At 42.2% G+C, this 20803-nt stretch overlaps 1 protein-coding gene across 4 annotated transcripts in view; it reads left to right on the forward strand.

Annotated features, from left to right (window-relative positions):
• Positions 1–20803, forward strand: part of AFF3 (ALF transcription elongation factor 3) — a 507786-nt gene that overhangs the window by 228719 nt on the left and 258264 nt on the right. For all 4 annotated transcript variants that reach the window (XM_036879973.2, XM_057496944.1, XM_036879974.2 and 1 more), the window contains one exon: positions 7920–7967. In XM_036879973.2, the coding sequence (XP_036735868.2) occupies positions 7920–7967 (48 nt within the window). The remainder of the gene's footprint in view (positions 1–7919; positions 7968–20803) is intronic.

Raw genomic sequence — 20803 nt, forward strand, 5'->3', positions numbered from 1 at the left:
CACCTATTTCACCCATTCCCAAGCCCTCCCCCATGATAACCACCAGTCACTTCTCAGTGTCTGTAAATCCACTGCTGTTATGTTCATTTTGCTTTGTTTTGTTTTTAGATTCCCGAATCTCATTTTTCCTTATTTTCTAAGTCAGATTTTCCTTGTTTTTTTTTCAGAAAGTTGCCAACTTCATCAACATTTTTCATTTATTAGTATTGCAATCTATTTTAATATTAATATCAGTATCTTCTTATAATTATAATCCCTTCCATATATTTCATATCCTTCTTATAACAAATTATGTTTATTTGGGCTTTCTTTTAATTGAACAGATTTTTAAGTAACTTTTGGTTGTTTTGGGTAGTATGTTTTGGTTTCAAGAAATTATATTTTGGCTTTATAAATTCTACTGATTTTTTATTTTATAAATAATTAATTGGTTTTCCCTACTTATTATTTTCTTCCTGTTATATGTCTCTTTTGATGTTAAGTTTTTAAATGATTGTTTAGCACATAAATTTCCTTTTAAAAAATAATGGAAGCTTTTAGTATGTGAATTTTAAGAATATCTTTGGGGCCATCCCATAATTTTCTTTTGCAGTATTTTAATTTTATTTTTCTGTAAACATAAAGAGTTGTAAGTGAGTGGTATTCATTTTTTTCTGAAAATTCTAGGAGCTTTTTGTGTCTACATAGTGTCTAATTCATAGAGCAATTGTTTTGATGACTTGTGGGGAAAGAGTCTGGGCTATAACACAACTACTGTTTGGAATTTCGTGAGGTTCTATTATAATAGCTCAATGTCTGACCACTCCAGTGTTACCACACAGCAACAATCTCATATATGCTTGGAAAGTTGGGGTTTCCTCATAGCATCCTAATTCATTCTGTCTATCAATTTAGCCTTATTTAATTTTATTTTCAAATTCTCCATCCCTTTATATAAGGGGTTCTCTTTTTGTGGGGGGGTAGCCTTTGTCTATTAAGAGAAATAGGGGTTGATTAAAGACTTCCAAGCACTATAATTCTATTTCTCTTTTTCCTAGCACACCTTACTTTGATGCTCTGTTAATGACCTGACTTGTTTCCTCATTCTGTATTGTGCTCTCCAATTCATTTTTTTGCTGTGAACTCCTTTAGTTGATATTAATACTGCCACCAACTGCTGTCATTTTGTTTGCATTTTTTATGATACACCTTTATACACTTTTTTTTCTTACTATTCCTTTTGCATATTTTTCCCTCAAATGTGTGAATGTCTAGCTGATGGTGACAGGAGATCAGAGGGGAAGTGGTGGATGTGAGTGGCAGAGCAAAAAGGTGAACGATTTCCTGAGCAGATTCAGGAGATAAGGAAGGGGTCAGGCAGGGATGGAGCCAGGCTTCCAGCTGGGGTGACTGGCACCAGAGTACCGCCCTTGAAAGGGGAGGTATGAGGTAGAGCCATAAGGTGGGCTGAATGTGGGAGAGAACTGGCTAGCCTCCTCCTTGTCCACAGGTGACTCTGGCCTCAGGGGAGGCTGGGGACACAGTTGTCGGGTGGGGCTTCACTCAGAATAACAGTCCCTGAATTGGAGCTTAGATCCTTACCCAGTGCTTCTGTGGCATTGATGGCACACCTGATTTCTTTGTATCTCACTATTTCAGTAAATTAAGAGTAGACTTACTTAAAAATACTTCTGTAGAGGTATTTAAGAGTGTGTATATGATAAACAATTTCTAAACACTTGTGGGCCTTCAGAGTGCTTGCAGACAAACCAAGGCATTGCAACTTTGAAAAAGTGTTATTTAGAATGAAAGTTCTGCCTTCGATGAGTCTGATGAAGAGTTAACTATTTTTAAAAATGGGACACGTGTAGCTTCATCTCCTTTGCAGTGAAATGCCATTTCCCGCTGATTTGATGGAGCTTTTTCTCCTTAAGCTTTGCTAGCTTCTTCCAGGGCTCTGTGCTCGGCATGGTAATTAGGGACTTCGGCTCTCAGTGATAGGATGCTCCCGGCTATTTCTGAGCTATACTTACGCACAGCTTAGTTCCTTACATTTCCTTGGCAGAATGTGTGTGGTTTGTATTTTTAAGTGATATGATTTGGGGAAAGCAGTTCTATGAAAAAGGAATGTGATAGACAAGGCTGTGGAGAAGGAGAATCAGCCGGGATTGTTAGCTTTTAATTGAAGTTTAGTTGAAGGTTCAATGAGGTGAGACTGTTATGACAGATTTCAAGATGTAATGATAGGGAAGTGGGGTGGGTTCATCAAAGTTGGAGTAAATATGGAGCAACAGCTCAGCAACTCAGCAGGTAACAATAGCTTACAAACCCTCAAAAAATACAGAGTAATTAAAATTTGCATTGTGCAGCCCTCCTTCTCAGTGGGTACCTTTCCAAGGAAAGCAATCACTTTATTGTGAAAAATATAAACACAAATTTGGAGATGTAAATTACATGCATCTTTTAATCTTGTTCATAAGCACTAGAAGTTTTTAAAATGTAAATATAATCAAAGTTCCCAACTCCACTGAAACCAGATTTGAGCAAGACCTAAACATGGTGAAAAGTCCTCTAGTCTCTCCCCACTCCCATCCCTGCCCACCCACACCCTACCTACCTACCTACCCCCTTTCATTATTTGGAAATTAAGAGGTAGAATTCTGTCCTCCAATTTCTGTGGACACAAATCCTTTCTTTAGTTTTTCTTTTTTTTTTTACTTTTATTTATTTATTTTTTAATTATGGTATCATTGATATACAATCTTATGAAGGTTTTGCATGAGCAACACTGTGGTTTCACATTCACCCATATTATCAAGTCCCCCCCTACATCCCATTGCAGTCACTGTCCATCAGCCTAGTAAGATGCTACAGAGACATTACTTGTCTTCTCCATGCTATACTGCCTTCCCCGTGCCCCCCCTACATTGTGTGCTAATTATAATGTCCCTTAATTCCCTTCTCCCTCCCTCCCTACCCCCTTTCCCTTTGGTAACTTTTAGTCCATTCTTGGGTTCTGTGAGTCTGCTGCTGTTTTGTTCCTTCAGTTTTGCTTTGTTCTTATACTCCAGAGATGAGTGAAATCATTTGGTACTTGTCTTTCTCCACCTGGCTTATTTCACTGAGCATAATACCTTCTAGCTCCATCCATGTTGTTGCAAATGGTAGTTTGTTTTCTTCTTATGGCTGAATAATATTCCATTGTGTATATGTACCACCTCTTCTTTATCCATTCATCTACTGATGGACACTTAGGTTGCTTCCATGAACAATATTCCATTGTGTATATGTGCCACATCTTCTTTATCCCCTTTCTTTAATTTTTAATGTCACAGAAGGGATGGTAGTTTTAACCCTTTCACTCCACTTCCTCTCCTATCTATTCCCCCTTTGGTCTATGCATGTGAGACTAGAGGTAGTAAGATACAGAGTAACTAAGTGTTGGATAATTTACAGCATGGAAAGGAAGGAGAAAATTTACCCAAATCCTATCCAGATTCTTTAATTTCTGTACCTTAAATATGACAGTGACCTCAAGGTGATCCAAGGATGCTAAGAGTTGATCTTAAGGAGATAGCTTGAGATAGTAGAAAATTCACAGAACAGGTGTTTAAGAACTGTGTGTGGGTTCTACATTGACTGCCCCCATGCTGCCAGAAGGATTTTGGACAAAGCCCTTTACTTCTCTGGGCCAGTTTCTCCATCTGTTAAAGTCACTGAGTTGGCCTAAAATGAGCTGTAAGGTTCCTTCCAATTCAGACTTTATGTAATACGGTACAGAAAATGGAATCGTGGATCCATTCCATTCCAAATGAGGACCTGGGGGTTCAAACCCAATTAGCTCCCTTTTTAGGTCTCCAGGTGTCCCCAGGAGTCAAACATGTTCCAGAGAAGATTCAAGATGTTTCTCCACCAAGGACTCTCCATTCTCTAATTTAAGGACTTCCTGAGACCATTGCTGAAAGTCCCTTGACCTGGCCTCACCTCTGGTATCTCCTCAGCTTTACAAGGGGCCCTACCAGTAGGGAATGGTCTGGTGTCTGTCCAGACCATCAAAGGTCATGGTCAGATCGGCCATCAAGATAACCCTGTGTAATAATCACAGGCACTCTGTCTACAATGGCAAGGGAAGTATTTAACAGAAATCATTCTGCATTTCTTTTTCAGTGCATCCCATTTTCAGAGTAGGGGAGTAGAAATTTATAGGATTATAAGGAGAGAGAACTCATAAGGGCAGCCTGTCATGTATACAAATCACTTCAAATGAGACTAAAGTGTGGTATTGAGGGGAAACTTAGATTCAAGGAATCAAAACTAAAGTTTGATTAGAAGAGTCCTTTTAGTATGTTGTGTACATAGGTGAGCCCACCAGAACATGAAGTCAAGTTTTCCTCTATCGATTATTATAAGGTGGAAAATAGAAAATACATAGAAAATTTAGCATTTGCTCTGCCTGTATGTACATGGTAAGAAAGGGTTGGGACTTGGAAGTAAGGCAAGAGAAATGATTGTGTGTTTCTAGATATGTTTTCCCACTGAGACCACTCGTTTCCACCACTTACCTCCGAAGAAGATCTTCCCAAAGGACCATCAAGTCTTGGCCTGACTGAGACTTTACCATACAGCGCTTAGGATGGCTGCCTCATGCTGCCCTAGAAAGGAAGCAGCATTGGGGTGGGTTCCAAAAGGAGCTTTCTGATCCAATTAGGAGTTTCAGAATGGTGAATTTTCCAGAGCAGTCCTGGGATTAGGCATTGGGATGGGAGGGGAGGCTTATTAGATGGACGTTGCCAAACTGTAACTTTTGGGATAACAGAAAGCAGGATGTGTGAGGGAAGGTAATGAAATATTAGTAAAAGCATTTGGGTTTCCTAATCCTGTCATGATTTTTAACACTGTTTTTCTCAGTTTATAAGGATAGACATGTAAGTTGTATTTGTGCCCTGTTAGCAGCAGTGGCTGCGCCATGCACATTTTGTTATTGATCTTTTAATGATGAGACTAGGAAATTTATATGAAGATCATGTTCCTCTTTTAACTAAAACTTACCAAGTAATCCTTAAGGGAATATCTCACTTTGCCTCAAAATTCTCAAACTATTGAATTAGAGGCCTAAATATAAAAGCTAAAACTGTAAAACTCTTAAAACATGGGTAAGTTTTCATGACCTTTGATGTGGCAGTGATTAGATATGACACCAGAAGCAAAGCAACAAAGATAAAAATAGACAAAATGGGCTTCATCAAAATTAAAAATGTGTGCATCCATGAACACTATCAAGAGAGTGAAGCTACAACCCACAGAACGGAAGAAAAGCTCTGAATTGTATAGCTGATAGGAATCTAGTATAAAAAATATATAAAGAGCTCCTACAACAAAACAATAAAAAAAACACATAATCCAATTAAAAAGTGGGCAAAGGATGTTTCTTCAAAGAAGATATGCAAATGGCTAACACGCATGTGAAAAGATGCTCAACAGCATTAGTCATTAGGAAAATGCAGATCAAAACCACAATGAAATACCGTTTCACACCCCCTAGGATGACTACTGTCAAAAAACAACCAAACCAGAAACACCAAGTCTTGCGGAGGATGTAGAAAAATTAGAGCCTTTGCATATTGCTGGTGGGAATGTAAAATGGTACCGTGAGTGTGCAAAACACTTTGGCAGTTCCTCAAAAAGCTAAGCGTAGAATTGCCATATGACCCACCAATCAAACTCCTAGTTAGATACCAAAAGAATGGAAAACAGGTGTTCAAACAAAAACTTGTACACAGATGTTTATAGAAATGCTGTCACATAGCCAAAGTGGAAACAACCAATATGCCTATTGACTGATGCGTGGATAAACAAAATGTGGTCTGTTCATACAGTGGAGTATTATTCCAGCCATAAAAAGGAATGGAATACTGATACATGTTATTACACGGGTGAACCTTGGAAACATCTGAAGTGAACCCAGACAGACAGGAAAGGCCACATATTGTATCTTTCCATTTGTATGAAATACCCAGAGTAGAAAAATCCAGAGACAGAAAGTAGATGTGGTTAGTGGGGCTGGAGACAGGGAGGTATGGGGAGCTCCTGCTTAAGGAACATGGGATCTCCATTCAGGGTGATGAAGAGCTTGTGAATGTGTTTAATGCCAGTAAATTATGAACTTTAAAATGGTCATAATGGTACACTTTATCTTACGTATATTTTACCACACACACAAAAAATGTTCCCAAACTATATAAACCTCCTAGAAGCCCTGGTAGTAAAATACTTTGGCAGACAATGAGCTCAGGCATGCTGAGGGAGTGGGTATATTTCAAGCACAGACTTTGGGATTGGGAAAAGCTTCAGGAAGAGAAAATACACTAGACTGAGGAGCAGGAATGCCGTGTTTGGGTTCAGGCTCTGTTGTTCAGTGGCTGGGGGCAAATTGTGTACTTTCTGGGCCTCAATTGGAGATTTGGACAAATCCTCTGAGTAGGAAGGGTCTTGATCACGTGTGGGGACCTTTTCAAGGCTCATGTGGCTTCGTTCACCCTGGCCCCTCCCCCAGTGTGAAGGGCAGAGTATTTCAAATGGAATGCTGTACCACTAGGACAAGGGGGGCCGGCACACGCAGGCATGTGGGCGTGAAGGTGAGCTCTGTGGTAGAGCCTCTGCGATCAAAGGCCGGGGAGCCGGCTGTGATAGCCCGCCCTCCAGTGCCCGGGAACTCCAGGGAGTAGACCCACTCATTTCTTCATCCACCGTCTGCAGGGGCTGTTCACTGCGCACACGCAGGCTTGTGTGAGCACGGTGCTGCAGGACACAGCCCCTGCGCTTGCATGTTCTAGAGGGACGAGAACCCATGAAAGAGTTAATTATTGGGCTGCAGTGTGGCTAGTGCTCTGAAGCAACAATTCTGCTGTGGAGGAGTACTCCAGGGTCAGGGACGGCTGCTCTGTGGAAGCCAGGGCTGACCTGCTATCTGGAGGATGACTTGGAACTAACCAGGAGAACCGCGAAGGCGCAAATAGGCTTTCCTGGTGGAGAGAGAACTGGGAGGAGGAAAGGGGAGTGGGCTTGGAGGAGTGCTTGTGAAGGAAGCTCATTCGGGATGGGGGTGTCACGCTGAGTTGTGGTCGATGCCATTGAATTAGAAGGCCAAGAAAAGCATCTCCCTGAGACCACAGTAGGCACCTCTGCCAGCCGATGCTGTGTTCATGTCCCCACAAAACCACCCCCTGCACCCTGAGCTGTGTAACTAGCAGTAACCACACAGCATCTCTGGAACTTAAAATGCTCCCCCGAATCACCTGTGACCTAGACCCACCATTCCTCAGAGCCCTTCACATTCCCACAGCACAGAGCACTGTGGGCTACAGGACAGGTGGCCCTGGAGTGTGACACCCAGCATGCCCTGTGTTGAGATCTTCCAGTTTTCAGCCCATCAAAACAGCAAATCTAGGCTTGGAGGACAGTGGAACTATAAAACTTTTACTTAAAAAGTGAGATAGGTTTTACTTAAATGGTAGCAAACACTGTAGTTGGAGGGGCCACTGTATGTATTTGGTGGATGAACTGGGTCCACTTTTGCAGTGGAGACCATAGTTCCACACTCATGGAGCCCAGGGTGGACAGAGCTCATACCTGTCATTTGTGTACTGTACCCCAAAATTTTTGACATGTCTCTTAGAGCTGACATGGCTTTGGGGCTCAGAGCTGGACCTGGGGTGTGCGCGGTGCTCCTGGCTGGCCTGTCCGCAGTGCAGCGGTGGGAGAGGGGAGCAGTTGCAACCATGAAGGCAGCTAGCCCATTAAGGAAAGGAGCTTATCAGGAAGTCCTACTTCAGGCATTCCCCAGGCTCAGCTCTGTTAGGTTTGGAAGCTTCTGTGTCATCTTTTCTGTGCAACCACAGATCTATTCTATCAGGTTTAATATTTTTTCCCTTTGCTTTCAGGAGAGTAGATCTGGAGAAACCAACAGCTGTGTTGAAGAAATAATTCGGGTAAGAGTACTTATTTACAAATATTATCAACTGGTTGGACATAGATTTCAAGTAGGAGGAGGCATGTGGCTCCATTGTTAAAAGAAGCCCATTGTTTGTTTGTTGTTTGGTGTTTACCTTTTCTGAGGGAAATCACATAAATTGCCTATGTGACACTTTACAAAACAGTGCTACTTTTAGAAATCTAGGAGCTACACCTCAATCCTGTGCCTTTGCACAGCCTGAAGTGACACTGTAGTAATGTTATCATCTGGAAGACAGAATAGAGTCGAGATGAAAAATATGGTTGTGCTCGCATTTGGATGCCCCCATTTATCACTCTACTATTTAAAAGCGTCCTTTAATAGTCTGTACTTTCCATTCAGGCAGGGGTTGCCTTGTTATATATCTCCTAAACTTAATTAGAGTCAGAAGCATTCTGACAAAGAGGTAATACTCGTAGTCTGGAGATTTATTTCTCTATTGTTTTGCATGCTGTTAGTTTGCCCGTTAGTCTGCACAAGCCTGTGCTTTCATCATTGTCATCTCTGACGGATACTTTCCACGAACCAGTTTCACATTCAGATTCACTTAGATTGGGGCTTACCCACCATATTAGTGTTTTCTTGAATGTTCAAACTTGTAATCGGGATGCCATCTTCAACCCATATTTTTAATTCACTCACATTTTTCCAGGGGAATAACCTAATAATTCAGAGTTCTCAGAAAGCTGGTATTACACTGGGCAAAACACCAAGACAAATTAGACCAGATGGCGTGGCAATTCCTTATACAGACAAAAAAACTTTACTTTAATATATTCCTAGTGATTAGACATCCTACATACTTTTTCTTGAATTGCCAGTGAATTATAGTAATATAATTATTTGGTTTAAATTTTTACATTAACCATCACATTGTTTTCAGAGGCAGGATGTTTTTCTTCCTGGAAAGCATTATTTCATAAATAAATCTTTTAACTCTCAAGTTGACCAGAATAGTTAATGTACATTTAATTTGTTGCATTCATAACAATTTTTGTTTCCCTGGCAGAGATTTCTATAGAAAACAATAATCAAAGTGGGTAAGCTTCATTTCTAGCATGTAGTATATGTTAAATAAAATACATATGGTATTTTATATCTATATTATCTCTATCCTGGGACTTTGTTTCTGATTAAACAACAAATAGTGTAAGATGTTGATACACTTTTAGTGTTTTTTTCTCTTTCAACATACTTTGATATTTGGGGTCCAAACACTCAGCGTTTAAGCCATCTTCCTTTGATTGGTTATGTGTTTATGGCAGAAAAATGATAATGCCAGAACACACAGATTCCCTCATTGGTTTTGCTCTTTAAAAATCCTACCCCTTCTTAGCCTTTCTTATCTTTTCTGATGATATAGAAGAAATCTGTTCTTTGACCTTTCTTTTCCTTACTCCAAGCAAGGCTGGAAGTTTAAATAAGAGCTTGAGTAATTTGCACGCCAGAAGGATATAGTTTAGGTGATGTAACATTCACTTAAAACTGAATGCTGCAGTCAAGAGTTTAAAGTATTACTTCTTTTTCTTACAAATGCTGATGAAAGCCTCATACTGCAGACCCCATGAAACTGACTCTAATGTATCATACTGGTGCTGCCCTGGCTAGGCCCTCCTTGAACTGACAGGGGACAAAGGGGAAAGCTGGGCTAACCAGATGCCTGATGTATGTGCACGTACAAGGTGAAGGGCAGGGGAGGGGGCGACTTCATCTGAAGACGGCTAAGCCCTCGGAGTTCCACTCTCCCTGGAGCCCCTGAGGAGGGTCCAGGAAGGGAGGTAGCACAGATGTGAGGGAGACCGAAGTGCTGGTGGTGCTGGTATGGCCCAAGTGAGCCTTTCCTCCAGCCTCGCCCGTCAGCTGAAAGTAGTAGAGTAGTTGATAATTCAGGAGTTGCTAGAGGATCATGGCAATGTTGCCAATTTTTCCTGGGGAGGGAGGACATCATAAATTAATTTTTAGACAGGTTGAGTCTGAAATGCCTTTGAGACATTGAGTGAACATGGAGAATGTCGATGCGCATGCATGGCTCTGGATCTCAGAACAGAGGTTTCCAAGTTGCAGGCCTGCATTTTGGATTCATTAGCATGTTGCTAATAAAACCATAGAAATGGGTAAATTTGCCTGGAGAGAGATTAGAGACCTAGAAACAATGAGGGCCTAAGATCCAACATTTAAAGGCCAGGGAAAGGAAGATCCACTGGCAAATGAAAGTGAGAGGGAGTGACTAGAGGGTGAGGGAAAATGGGGATGGTACAGAGTCACAGGGTCCGAGGAAAGAGTTTCAAGCTCAACCATGCACAGAATTTCTAAGAGGATGAGAGATGAGGGTGGATAAACACCCAATAGATTGGACAGCAGAAATGTCATCAGTGACCCTACTGAGTTCTGTTTCTGTTCTGCAGAAGGGGCAGAATGCAGACTGGAGAAAACGGAGCCTGTGAGTTTAGAGCTCTTGTGAGCAAAGGTCCATTCAGGCCCTTTTGTATTTGCAATAAATCCTATAAGTAACAACTACCAAAAATCCAAATGTTGCAGAGCTAGGATTTTTCGAGCATGTATTATGGATGAGGTGCTATTCTGAGTCTCTTGCATGTGTGAATTCATTTAACCATGCCTGCCCCACAGGGTGGGCACTATTAACATCCCCATTTTACAGATAATGAAACTGAGATGAGAAGTTAAACAACCTTCCCAGGTTGTGCAGCTAATAAATGGTAGGGCTGGAATTTTCAGCAGCCTCTCTCTCTCTTAATTGCTATGCTGTCTTATTAAATGAAGAAGTCCCCCTGGCTTGGTATGAAACCACTCAGGCATTTTGCTGTGAAAGGGAGGTTTCCCATTTCCATATGTTTATGATTCAGAAGGGCCAGATCATGCATTTGTGCACTTGAACTCACAGAGGTTTTTATGACAATGTTACCAACCTCATCTTTAAATTTCTTCGTCTTCTCCCCTCTCTTATTTTTGCTGAGGTGACAGTTTTTGAGTCATTTGAAAATTACATTATATCCTAAAGTGTAATTATATTTTATTCTTGCTCAGAGAATTTTAATCCTGGGACCTAATAAATCTGAGTATTATTGCAAAATTCAGTTAACCGAGGGAGATATTATAACTGACTTCTAGGAAGATGGGCAATAAGGGCTAGAAGCCCTCATGGCTGACATATGTTTGTAACAGACACTTTTCTGTTACACTATATTTCATCCTTAAGAGTTCCACTGCTGTAATACTTAGGTGCTTTTCGTAGCATTACCCATTAACGGAGAATGGCATTAACATTTCTCAGCAATCTGTTTATAACTTAATGTGGTTTGCACAGGGCTGTAATCTAGGATGCGTAAGTTTTATGCAAGTCAGCTGTAGATGGCAGTTGAGGGGCACCACTCATAACAGAGGGAGCCTTTGTAATAAGAGACCAAGGTTTGAAATCCTGGTTTAGATTTAAAGGGTGAATATAGAGACAATCCTGCGTAACATCTGAGCAGACTACCTTCTTGGCTTTCATCTTTAGTCAGTAATTTAACTCCAGTTTCCTGGGAAATATTCATAACGAATATTTACGTTGAGTTGCATTTCTATTTGTAAGAGTGTAAGTGGTGCTTGTTTAAATTCTGGAGGCCCAGACTGGTTTCTTGACTCTATAATTGAACAGACTGCCAGCAAACAAAGCGAGCTTCATTTCCTCAGACAAGATTCCCAGTTGTGATTGGGAAGATATGTGAGGAGAATCAGAGCACCATCACATGAAATGCATATCTTTGTGGACCCGTTACAGGGTCAGACCCTAATGGTGGGCCAAGAGAAACCTTGTGCTTAACTGCCTGCATGCTCCCTACCCCAAATGAAAATATGTTAGCCACTCCCTAGGGAAAACAGAGAACAAAGAGCTTGTTCTAAGTGACCTGTTTGGGTCATCTCAGAGCTGGACCTAGGGCAGATTTCCCGTGCTTCAGACCAGACAGGCTTTTTCTAGCTCATTCTGTTTCCTTTACATATTATTTCATTTAGTTCAAACAGTAAAGGTTTTATGAGTGACAAAACAAAGCTCACAAATGGCAAAATCAATCTAGGTGAAACTGTGAAGGGGCCGCATTAATATATTCTATTATTATTGTAGTAAAATAAAACCAAAGCAAGAGTAAACCTGATGTAGGCCTAGAGAAATTCACCAAGCAAAACCTGCAAGCCTCATCCAAGTACTTTCACTTGGTAGTGTTTTGTTGTGGTATTTCTTTTTGCCTTTGGTCGTCTGAATGGACAGAGACAGAAATACCACAATGAAAGTCTTATTTTATATCTGTAGATACATATTTAATAGGCTTTATTATGTCAGCACCTTTTGGCTGAAACCAAACACCCTACTTAAATGGCTCCATTTCTGTCTGCAAAGATGTCCTAATGCCTATCGGGGGTTCCCAACAGCCTGCTCCTATGTTCCCGGACCATTTGGCTACACACTATAGACTTTATGGTGATTCCGTAGGTATGCTGTTTCTAACAGAGACAAGAGACTAGAATTCAGAATCTGTTCCGATCCCAGAGGCTTTGGGGTGATGGCCAAAGGGACCCCCCCAGGTCTCCAAGCTCCATTGGGAATGAAGGGCTTTGCCATTCTGGGTTGCCTGGCTCATTCTGGTGCACACCATTAGAAATCACAAAGGCCCTTACAGGACCGTGGGGATAGAAGCAGGGGATGTTAGCAGCCCAGGTAGCTAAAGGTCTGTGGGAATGCACTTTCTGCCCCAACAATAAAGTGATACTGATACCTGTCAGTGTCTTTTCCACGGGTGTTTGCCAGTATTGTACTTGAAGGTGTTGACTGGAAAGAGGGGGAAATGCACAAGTAGAGTGTTAACCAAAGCTCCGTGCCACCGGGCATCACGGCAGCTGGGGTGCTGTGTGCCTCCTTTGTCCCCAGACTGGCGAAGACTCTCAGAGATGCAAGGGAAGCATGTGAGCTGGCAGGACTGCACGGTGGCTGGTTCCTGGCAGTGTCAAAGACAGCTTCACCCCATGAAGATACTTAAGAAAAGTTCTGCATTACATCAGAGGACCTGGGCATTAAAGGCACTTAATTTTTTTTAAGTTTTCTGTTGCTGTGACCTGGTAAGGTACATCCACAGAACAAAGAAATGTAAGATTGAATATAACTCAGGAAGAAGCAGATTTACTCAGTGCCTTAAACACCTGCCAAGTACATGGGAGGGCCTCAGCAAATGCCTGCAGGATGAGTGAGTTAGAGGAAAAACATCCAGAGGCATGCCTCTCGATGCAGGACTCCTTTGGGAGGGTGTGCAGAGTCCAGCCCAAGCAGCACAGAATGTAGAGGGGTGGGACAGACGCAGAGGGACAGCCGCTACTGACACACCTTATGTGGCCCATTGGACTATACAGCGTCTTCTGTATATTCCACTTCGGCTTTCACAGTGTTGCCACAGTATTTGGCTTCTTTACATTTCGGTGAGTCTTTGTTTCCAGAAAGACAAGTGCTTAAAGTTGAATCGTGTAGAACACAGAGTGCAAGTTCTCTAGATCCATGAATGAGGCTTGGCATTATAGTGTTGTTTTTATTTTAATTACAGGGTGGAAAGTAGGAATACACATAAAATTATAATATCTGATAGTGTTTCCAGATACACAAAGCACCCCAACAACACACCTATTTCTAATCTGGGTTTCTCTTAAGTTCTGTTCGGCAATAGTTAGTGCTGGCCGACCAACCTGCTCTGTGTCCTTCACTAAACTTACCAAACACAGCCAATGCAATTTTATTTTTTTCTCTGTTTCTATAAGCATAATATAGGCCTGTGTGTTGCATCAGGCTTTGAAAACTTTACTGAAGACCAGAACTGATGGTTATTTTTGGAATTACTGTGTGTTAAGTCATTTAGTAAAGAATATTTGAGTGCTAATTATAGGAGCACAGAAACATTAAAATATTTGCTGAGTGACATTAGTACTTAAAATATGAAGGCAAATGAGATTCTACTTGATTGCAAAGGTAGTTTGGGAGTATGAATGTGTCTGTGTGTGTATGTATGTGTGTGTGTGTAACTCTTGTGTCAGAAAATTTCTAGCATGAAGGGGCCTATAACCTTCATCACCTCTACCCTACATTTTCAAAATTCTTTCTGACCTAGAAATTCCATCAAGCAGCTAGTCCTTGCAAACAGGTCCTTGGGTGCAAGTCACCAAAGACCTCTCAATGCCTGAACTGCCCCATCTAGTTCCCTAGGGCACCGCAGTCTTCTTCCCAGAAGCTTGCCAGTTTCCGCCTGTGGCTGCACAGCCCTCCCCTGTGGCCTGCCCTCTGTTAATGGTCCTCTGTTAGTAGGGCACTGTTCTGCTTGGTCTCTTGTCCACCCTCCGAGTCCACACCACCACTGAGTCCTTCTGGGACTTCCAGGATGGAGCTGCAGGACCTTCTGTCTGGCACCAGTGCTTGGGGCTGGATCGTCGCCCCCTCCAGGCAGCCATCCAGTTGTGACCCATCATTTATGCTGAATCCTGTGCCCAGGTCAGGTGGCTGCACCATGCCAGCCCCCCTCACAGGGGGACGTGCTCCCGCCAGTGCTCAGTGCCCACGTGGCGTGCACTGGGCACTCCTGGTGGAGGGGTCCTGCAGTCTTCCCACCTCTGCCCAGTCAGTGTTGCTCAGCCTTTCTTCAGCATCAGCCACCAAAGGACACTTGAGGCACTCTCTTCCTAATCACCCCCCCTTGAAACTCTCATCCACAATCACTCTCCACCTGCTTGGATAAGGTCTGTATATCTATGATTCCCACATGGAGAGCAAGATATTTTCTCCCCCAGGAACCAGTTTCATCTGGCTGAGTCAGACCCTCCCCACTGCCCCACGCCTCTGGCACCCGCACCTGCTCCCTGGCCTCAGGAGCCTCCCCTGTGTTGCTGAGGAGAGGGCTGCAGCCGGGGGAGCCCTGGCCTGCACACCGCCCTGCACCAGCAGGCCAGGCATGGACCAGCTTCCCCGGGCTCCCACATCCACTGTGCAGGCCGGCGTAGACACTGACCTGGATCTCACCCAGCCCGGCTTCACCGCTGTCACCACACCATGCTGGTTTCCCAGGCACCTGGCCCGGTCGTGGTGTGATCTCGGGTTGGGCCTGTGGGGCTGTGTCAGGGTCACGTGGAGGTGCTCATCCCCTTGGTGCTCACACCGCACGCCCCTGGGCTGACCTGGGAGTGATTCCCAACCTGCTGGTCATTCCTTGTCATCGCCTCTGGAGGCTCCTCTCCATGTGACTTCACCCAGCTGCTGGCACTCCTCTGGCTGCCGTGCCCACCGGAGACGGCACCCGGCTTCTGGAACATGCTGCTGTGATGGTGTCAGGCATAGTTCTCAAGCCCTGTTCCGAGTTTCGCACACACCTACCCAGCTGCCCCCAGAGGCTCCCCTGAGCTGTGTCACGGACCCCAGTATCACCTTGCACCCCCACTGCTTGGTCCCTTGTCCACCCTCCAAGTCTACACCACCACTGAGTCCTTCTGGGACTTCCAGGATGGAGCTGCAGGACCCATCCTCACCCTCCGCCGCTGCTAAAGCCACTGGACCCTCCTCCTCTCCACACCACCATGCTCAGGCCCTCCCAAGTCTGTCGGTCTGCCTCCTGAATTGTCCTCAAGTGGGTCCACTTCTTTCCACCCCCTCACTGCCCTCCTTATGCAGTCCTCCATCCTTCCACCTGGATTCCCCCCAGCCCTCCTCTCTGACCTCAGCCATCTCCCCACAATGCAGGCAGAATCAGCTTTCCAAAGCATGTTTGCTTAAAGCAGCTTAGTAGCTCCTGCAGGCTCAGGATAGGACCGGATCCCTGTATATGGGTGCAGAGCCGCCCGCCCCAGCTCTGCGCAGCCTTCCAGCCTCAGCTCTGACCACCGCCCACTTCACACTCCACTCCACCTCTTCCTGCATGTACCACTGCTCTCTCCCTCCCCGCTGGGCTCACCCCATTCTCCTGCTACTCCCAGAACATGCTCTGTTTACCCCTGGTCCCAAATTCAGCTGTTTCCTGCTCATCTTCCAAGCTTCACAAGATGTCCCTCCCTCCAGGAGGCCTTCCTGATTCCCCAAGTCTGAGTTTGATCTTCTTACTCTATAGGTAGGTACCCCGTATTCGTACTTACTACACTGAGTCACACTGGCCTTTCTTATCCCCCATTAGACTGGTGTCACTTATGTCCAGGGCCCAGCAAAATGACTGGCACATAATGGGTATTAGCCAATGCTGAGTAAACGGAGGAGGAATAATGAGTGGACGACTCTGACCTTTTGCTCAATGTCTGCTCTTGCTCTCCAATTCCTTCCAATTATCCTGTTGTCTTTCCAATTCCACAATAAAAAAATGCCCTGACACATGAACTGCCCTCCAACAACTGCCAAGACTGGTGTGTTGCCTGGGAGCATTAGAACACGTTCTACAGTTGGCACAAATGCAAGAGAGATGAAAATTCACCTAATTCCACCTGAGGGATAAAAGTAAAAGGAAGTCTGGCTCTTACTCGTGTACCCCCCAGGAAAGCTCAGACCTTTTGTATCTGCCCCTTGTATTCTGATTATCTTTTGTGAGACTGAGTTTTTCATTTTGGTAGATAATGAATGTAAGGTACAAGTTGAAGAAATCAAGATAATAAGTTTGCAGAGATGATTTGGTTAATCACCATGTTGCTGCTTGTAGAGTCAAGGGCTGAAAGTCAAAGCTGTTTCCACTGCTAATATGCTCTGTGCAAAGCAGTTCATAGAACAATTAAAACACATCTATCCAAAGCAATCAGCTTAAGACGTACATTTTTAAATTGTATTTATTATCATGAAAACCACACACAGTGTTCTCTGTTATTTTTTCCAAATTGAGGGTTGTGAAATTACACTGATTTGCTGCAAATTCCTATTGTACATACACAGGAAAGTTTAATCTGTAAGATAGAAAGTGATAATTTAAGGATTGAAGAGATATAGGCTTTGAAAAACTAGAGTATTTGTTTGGATATTAAACATATATTTTAAGTAAGACATAATTATCTGTATCCTTATACCCATAATTATTTAGATCACTATAAGCTAACAACAACAACAAAAAAAAAAACATAGGAAACCTGATTTTTTCATTTGCCATTTCATTTATTTATTGTTTTGTAAGTTCTGGTAAGTTTGATTTATAGGTGTGTAATTCTTTTGTTTTTATGGTTTTTTGAATGCAATGAAATGTATCTTTTAAATGTAGGTGTTGGAACTCAGACATTTTCTGTAACTTTTTAGAACATGCTGCTATATTCATCTGCATGGTATTTTGTTCTTTTGAAAGGTTGTCCACGTAACCTGTAATTTCAGGATAGGTAACCCATTTAGCATTCTTTAGCCTCCCCAATTCACTAGATTTTACACATGTGGTGTTTTCCAATTTGCATGTAGCTCTGTTCCTGGGCCTACTTGCACCTCAAAAGTTTTAGAGAAGAGCTGTTCTCACACCACTTCTATATGTGCATCTCTACTTCTGAAGACCACTCCTCTACCAAGTCCTGCTCTTCTAAATACCTGTAGTTTCCGATGATAAATGAGAAAAGGTGCACACACCCCTTCCTTTCTTTCCAGGTAGTAGGTTTGAAAATAATTGTCATATGCTAACATTAGCTGATTTATTTTATTAAGCCTACCCCTCTCTCCTCCCACTAAGAAGATGTCCTTATTTATGAAAATGTGTCTCTTTCTCTCTCCCCTGAATTTCCTAGGGAGTTATAGAGGTTGTAACATAGGAGCAGTTCACTGTTTATTATTATCACTTTTCATTACGATGTTTTCATTTTAGTGCCTTATATACTTTTTGTAATTTGAAATAATTACAGGTCTGTGGTTCTGTGGACTAAAAATATTAAGGATCTTCTCCTTTTTTAAGAAAAAAATTCTGCTTTTTTTCTATAAACATTGATTAAGCTTCTGAAACCTGATTAAAAGTCTTAAGATCAGCATGGTTATTATTGTTGACATATTATGCATTAATTTAAAGTTCTGTCCTCAGCTACTTGTAAATATCTTTTTAATAGTCTCAAACATAGACTTATTTCTGTATACAAAGTACATATTTTTTTAAAAATCACCTTGGGATTCTATGTTAATTAACATTATTGAAATACTTGTATCTGCATATTTACTCTATGAATAATTTTAGCATTCCTTTCTCTGGCAGTGACTTGTGACCTAATGATATTTTTGGTCAGTTTTTAAACATGTTTTAAATTTAAAGCGTGTATCTGTGGAAGGGAGGAAGGGGAAGGATAGGCTTTTTTAAGTAGAACCTTTAAAGTCAGCTAAAAATGTCAGCAACAGTTCTAAAAAATGACCAATCCCCCCAAATCTAACAAGGCTGTCTCTCTGGAAACCAAATTACAGATTAAGACCCTGGTGAGTCAAAGATTCAGCTTCAGACACCAAAGCCATTAGAAAACCCCACTTCAGAGAGCTAGAGAGAGAGGGGAAAAGGGAGCTAGGAAACCCAGCCACAACGCGGTGGAGATGATGATATTGCACAGAAAAATGAGGTGCCCCAGGTTCACGCCAGACAGTAGGTGACAACTTCTCCTCTGGTCTGCACATCAGCATTTATCTTTCTGACTTTTTAACTTTCTATGTCCTTGTTTTTTTACTGAAGACTCTCACTAACCTCCCCACCACCACCACCACCTACTGCCCCACACCCCTCCCCATCTGGCTCTGGAAAAGGCCAGAAAGGAACACTTGAGTTCTTTTGTAGGGTCCCTAGTTATTGTTGCATGAGATGAGGAACCCACTGTGATACAAATAAAGACCCAGGAACAGATTCTAACAGGTTTAAAACACTAGATGTTGGGGGAGGAGGATCATCATGGCTGGAGTCATCTAGAAGATCATCAGAACCTTTGGGTAGTTGAAATGATTAATCACTTCAGCACAAAAGAACACAAAAGCCGATTTGTTAAGAATAAGCTGGGGACGGAGTGCTAGCTGCAGGGGTGATGTCCTTGTCTGCTTAATAATGTAGTTTTAAAGTGTGTGCCACATCAAAAGCAGAGCCCACGCAAATGGAGGAAAATGGAAAGAAAAGGTAACAAGCAAAATATTTGGTGAAATTAGAACAAATGGTTAGGAAATCAGATCTGTGATAATTTGGTTTGAGCTTTTTAAAAATGCATCCCTTCATCCCTCTGTATCCACCCTCCCCAGTGTCTTAGGAGAGCTGGGAAAGTTCATAGTCCCTCATAAGATGTGTGCTGGACCTTTTATCACTAAAAATGATAAAGAGCTGATCAAATCAATATTGCATGATAGCCTGCCTTTCTTTGAGCTGCAGGGATCTGCATAGGCCCCTGGGACTAGAGGGCACTCCATGACGTAAAGCAGCAGAAACACTAACACATTGCTTCACAGGTATTGATGGCTTACTGTGCTTTACCATCTAGTATCTCTTCTAATCCTCACAATAACCTATATGATGTCATCCCCATTTTCCAGGAGAGGAAACAGATGTGGAGAGTTAACACACAGCAATTAAGAAACATGGTTAGGGTTTAAACTCAGGTCTCCCAGACTCCTGAGCCCAACTTTGTAAACACAATACAGTGTGAGTTTTAAAATATCTGAATATTTTCAAAATGTAAGTCTGAGCAAATTGGCTACACCAACACTCTCTTGTTCATACCACCTCTTTATCACAGGCTTGAGGAAGCAAAGGCATGTGTTAGAGCTGCGATGTTGCTTCAGTGATTAGAAGCTGCAAAGGGTCTGCAAGGAGTTAGACTGAGAATTGGTATGTGTCATGTGGTACCAGACTGCATAGTGAACATAGAAATACCTTTGATGGTCCCTACAAATGGATCTCGAGTGCATATTCATGTTTAACCAAGTTACTAAGTAAATACATCTTGAAATGCTGGCTTCTTTTGCATCAGCCTGTGTTACGCTGCCTTCTATAGAGCCGAATGTAACTGACACTTCCTGCCCATACTACATGTAGTTAGCGCAACAGCAGTCAGTGCTGTCCTCTTCCCCAGAAAAGGGGAGGGGACAGATGGAGACTCAAGAGAAACCAAGAGTCCAGGTAACAGAAGCCCCAGCACCCCTGACCCCAAGGGTATGAGTTTTCACTGAAGCTTAAGCTTTCACATCTGACACGACTGTTCAACAGCTTTGCGCCCACTATCTGGGTAACATTGAGCCAATAGAGATTTCAATAGAGTGCACATTTTGCAAAGAAAAAAGCTATTGTTCTTGCCATTTGATATGGTTGTAACATCTATTGCTGGATAAATTTGAGATACACACATCTTAGTGAGTCAACACGTCTAACAAAATGTTTTCATTCATCAAATGTGGTTCTGGAGGTAAATCAATTTTGTAAATCTGTGACTGAAATAAACATTTTATTTTGGACTTGATGACTATTAGCTGCTGTTATTCTTGTTAGGGTAACTGAGTATTTTCAAATTCATTAGAGATGAGGTTTACTTAAAGATATGTTAGTCTATAAAATCTAGTTGTAGAATATCTGTGAGATGATCTTCATTGCTAAGAAATAATTGTTTTACTAACAGATTCCTGGCTATAGGAAAGGATTAACATAAGATTAATAGCAAACTTCCCCAAAGAATCTGGATATCTCCTTTTACAGTTTACTTAAAACCTAGCATTAATTTTTAAAAAGTGTTGGAAATCACTTTGAATTTGGTTGACAAACAATAAAATATAAAAACGAAGCTTCCTTGAAATAAAAATGAAAGGTAGTGGGACATTTATAAATAAATAATAGAGTTTTTTAT

The sequence above is a fragment of the Manis pentadactyla genome, chromosome 2 (genome assembly GCF_030020395.1).
Source record: "Manis pentadactyla isolate mManPen7 chromosome 2, mManPen7.hap1, whole genome shotgun sequence".
Taxonomy (NCBI): domain Eukaryota; kingdom Metazoa; phylum Chordata; class Mammalia; order Pholidota; family Manidae; genus Manis; species Manis pentadactyla.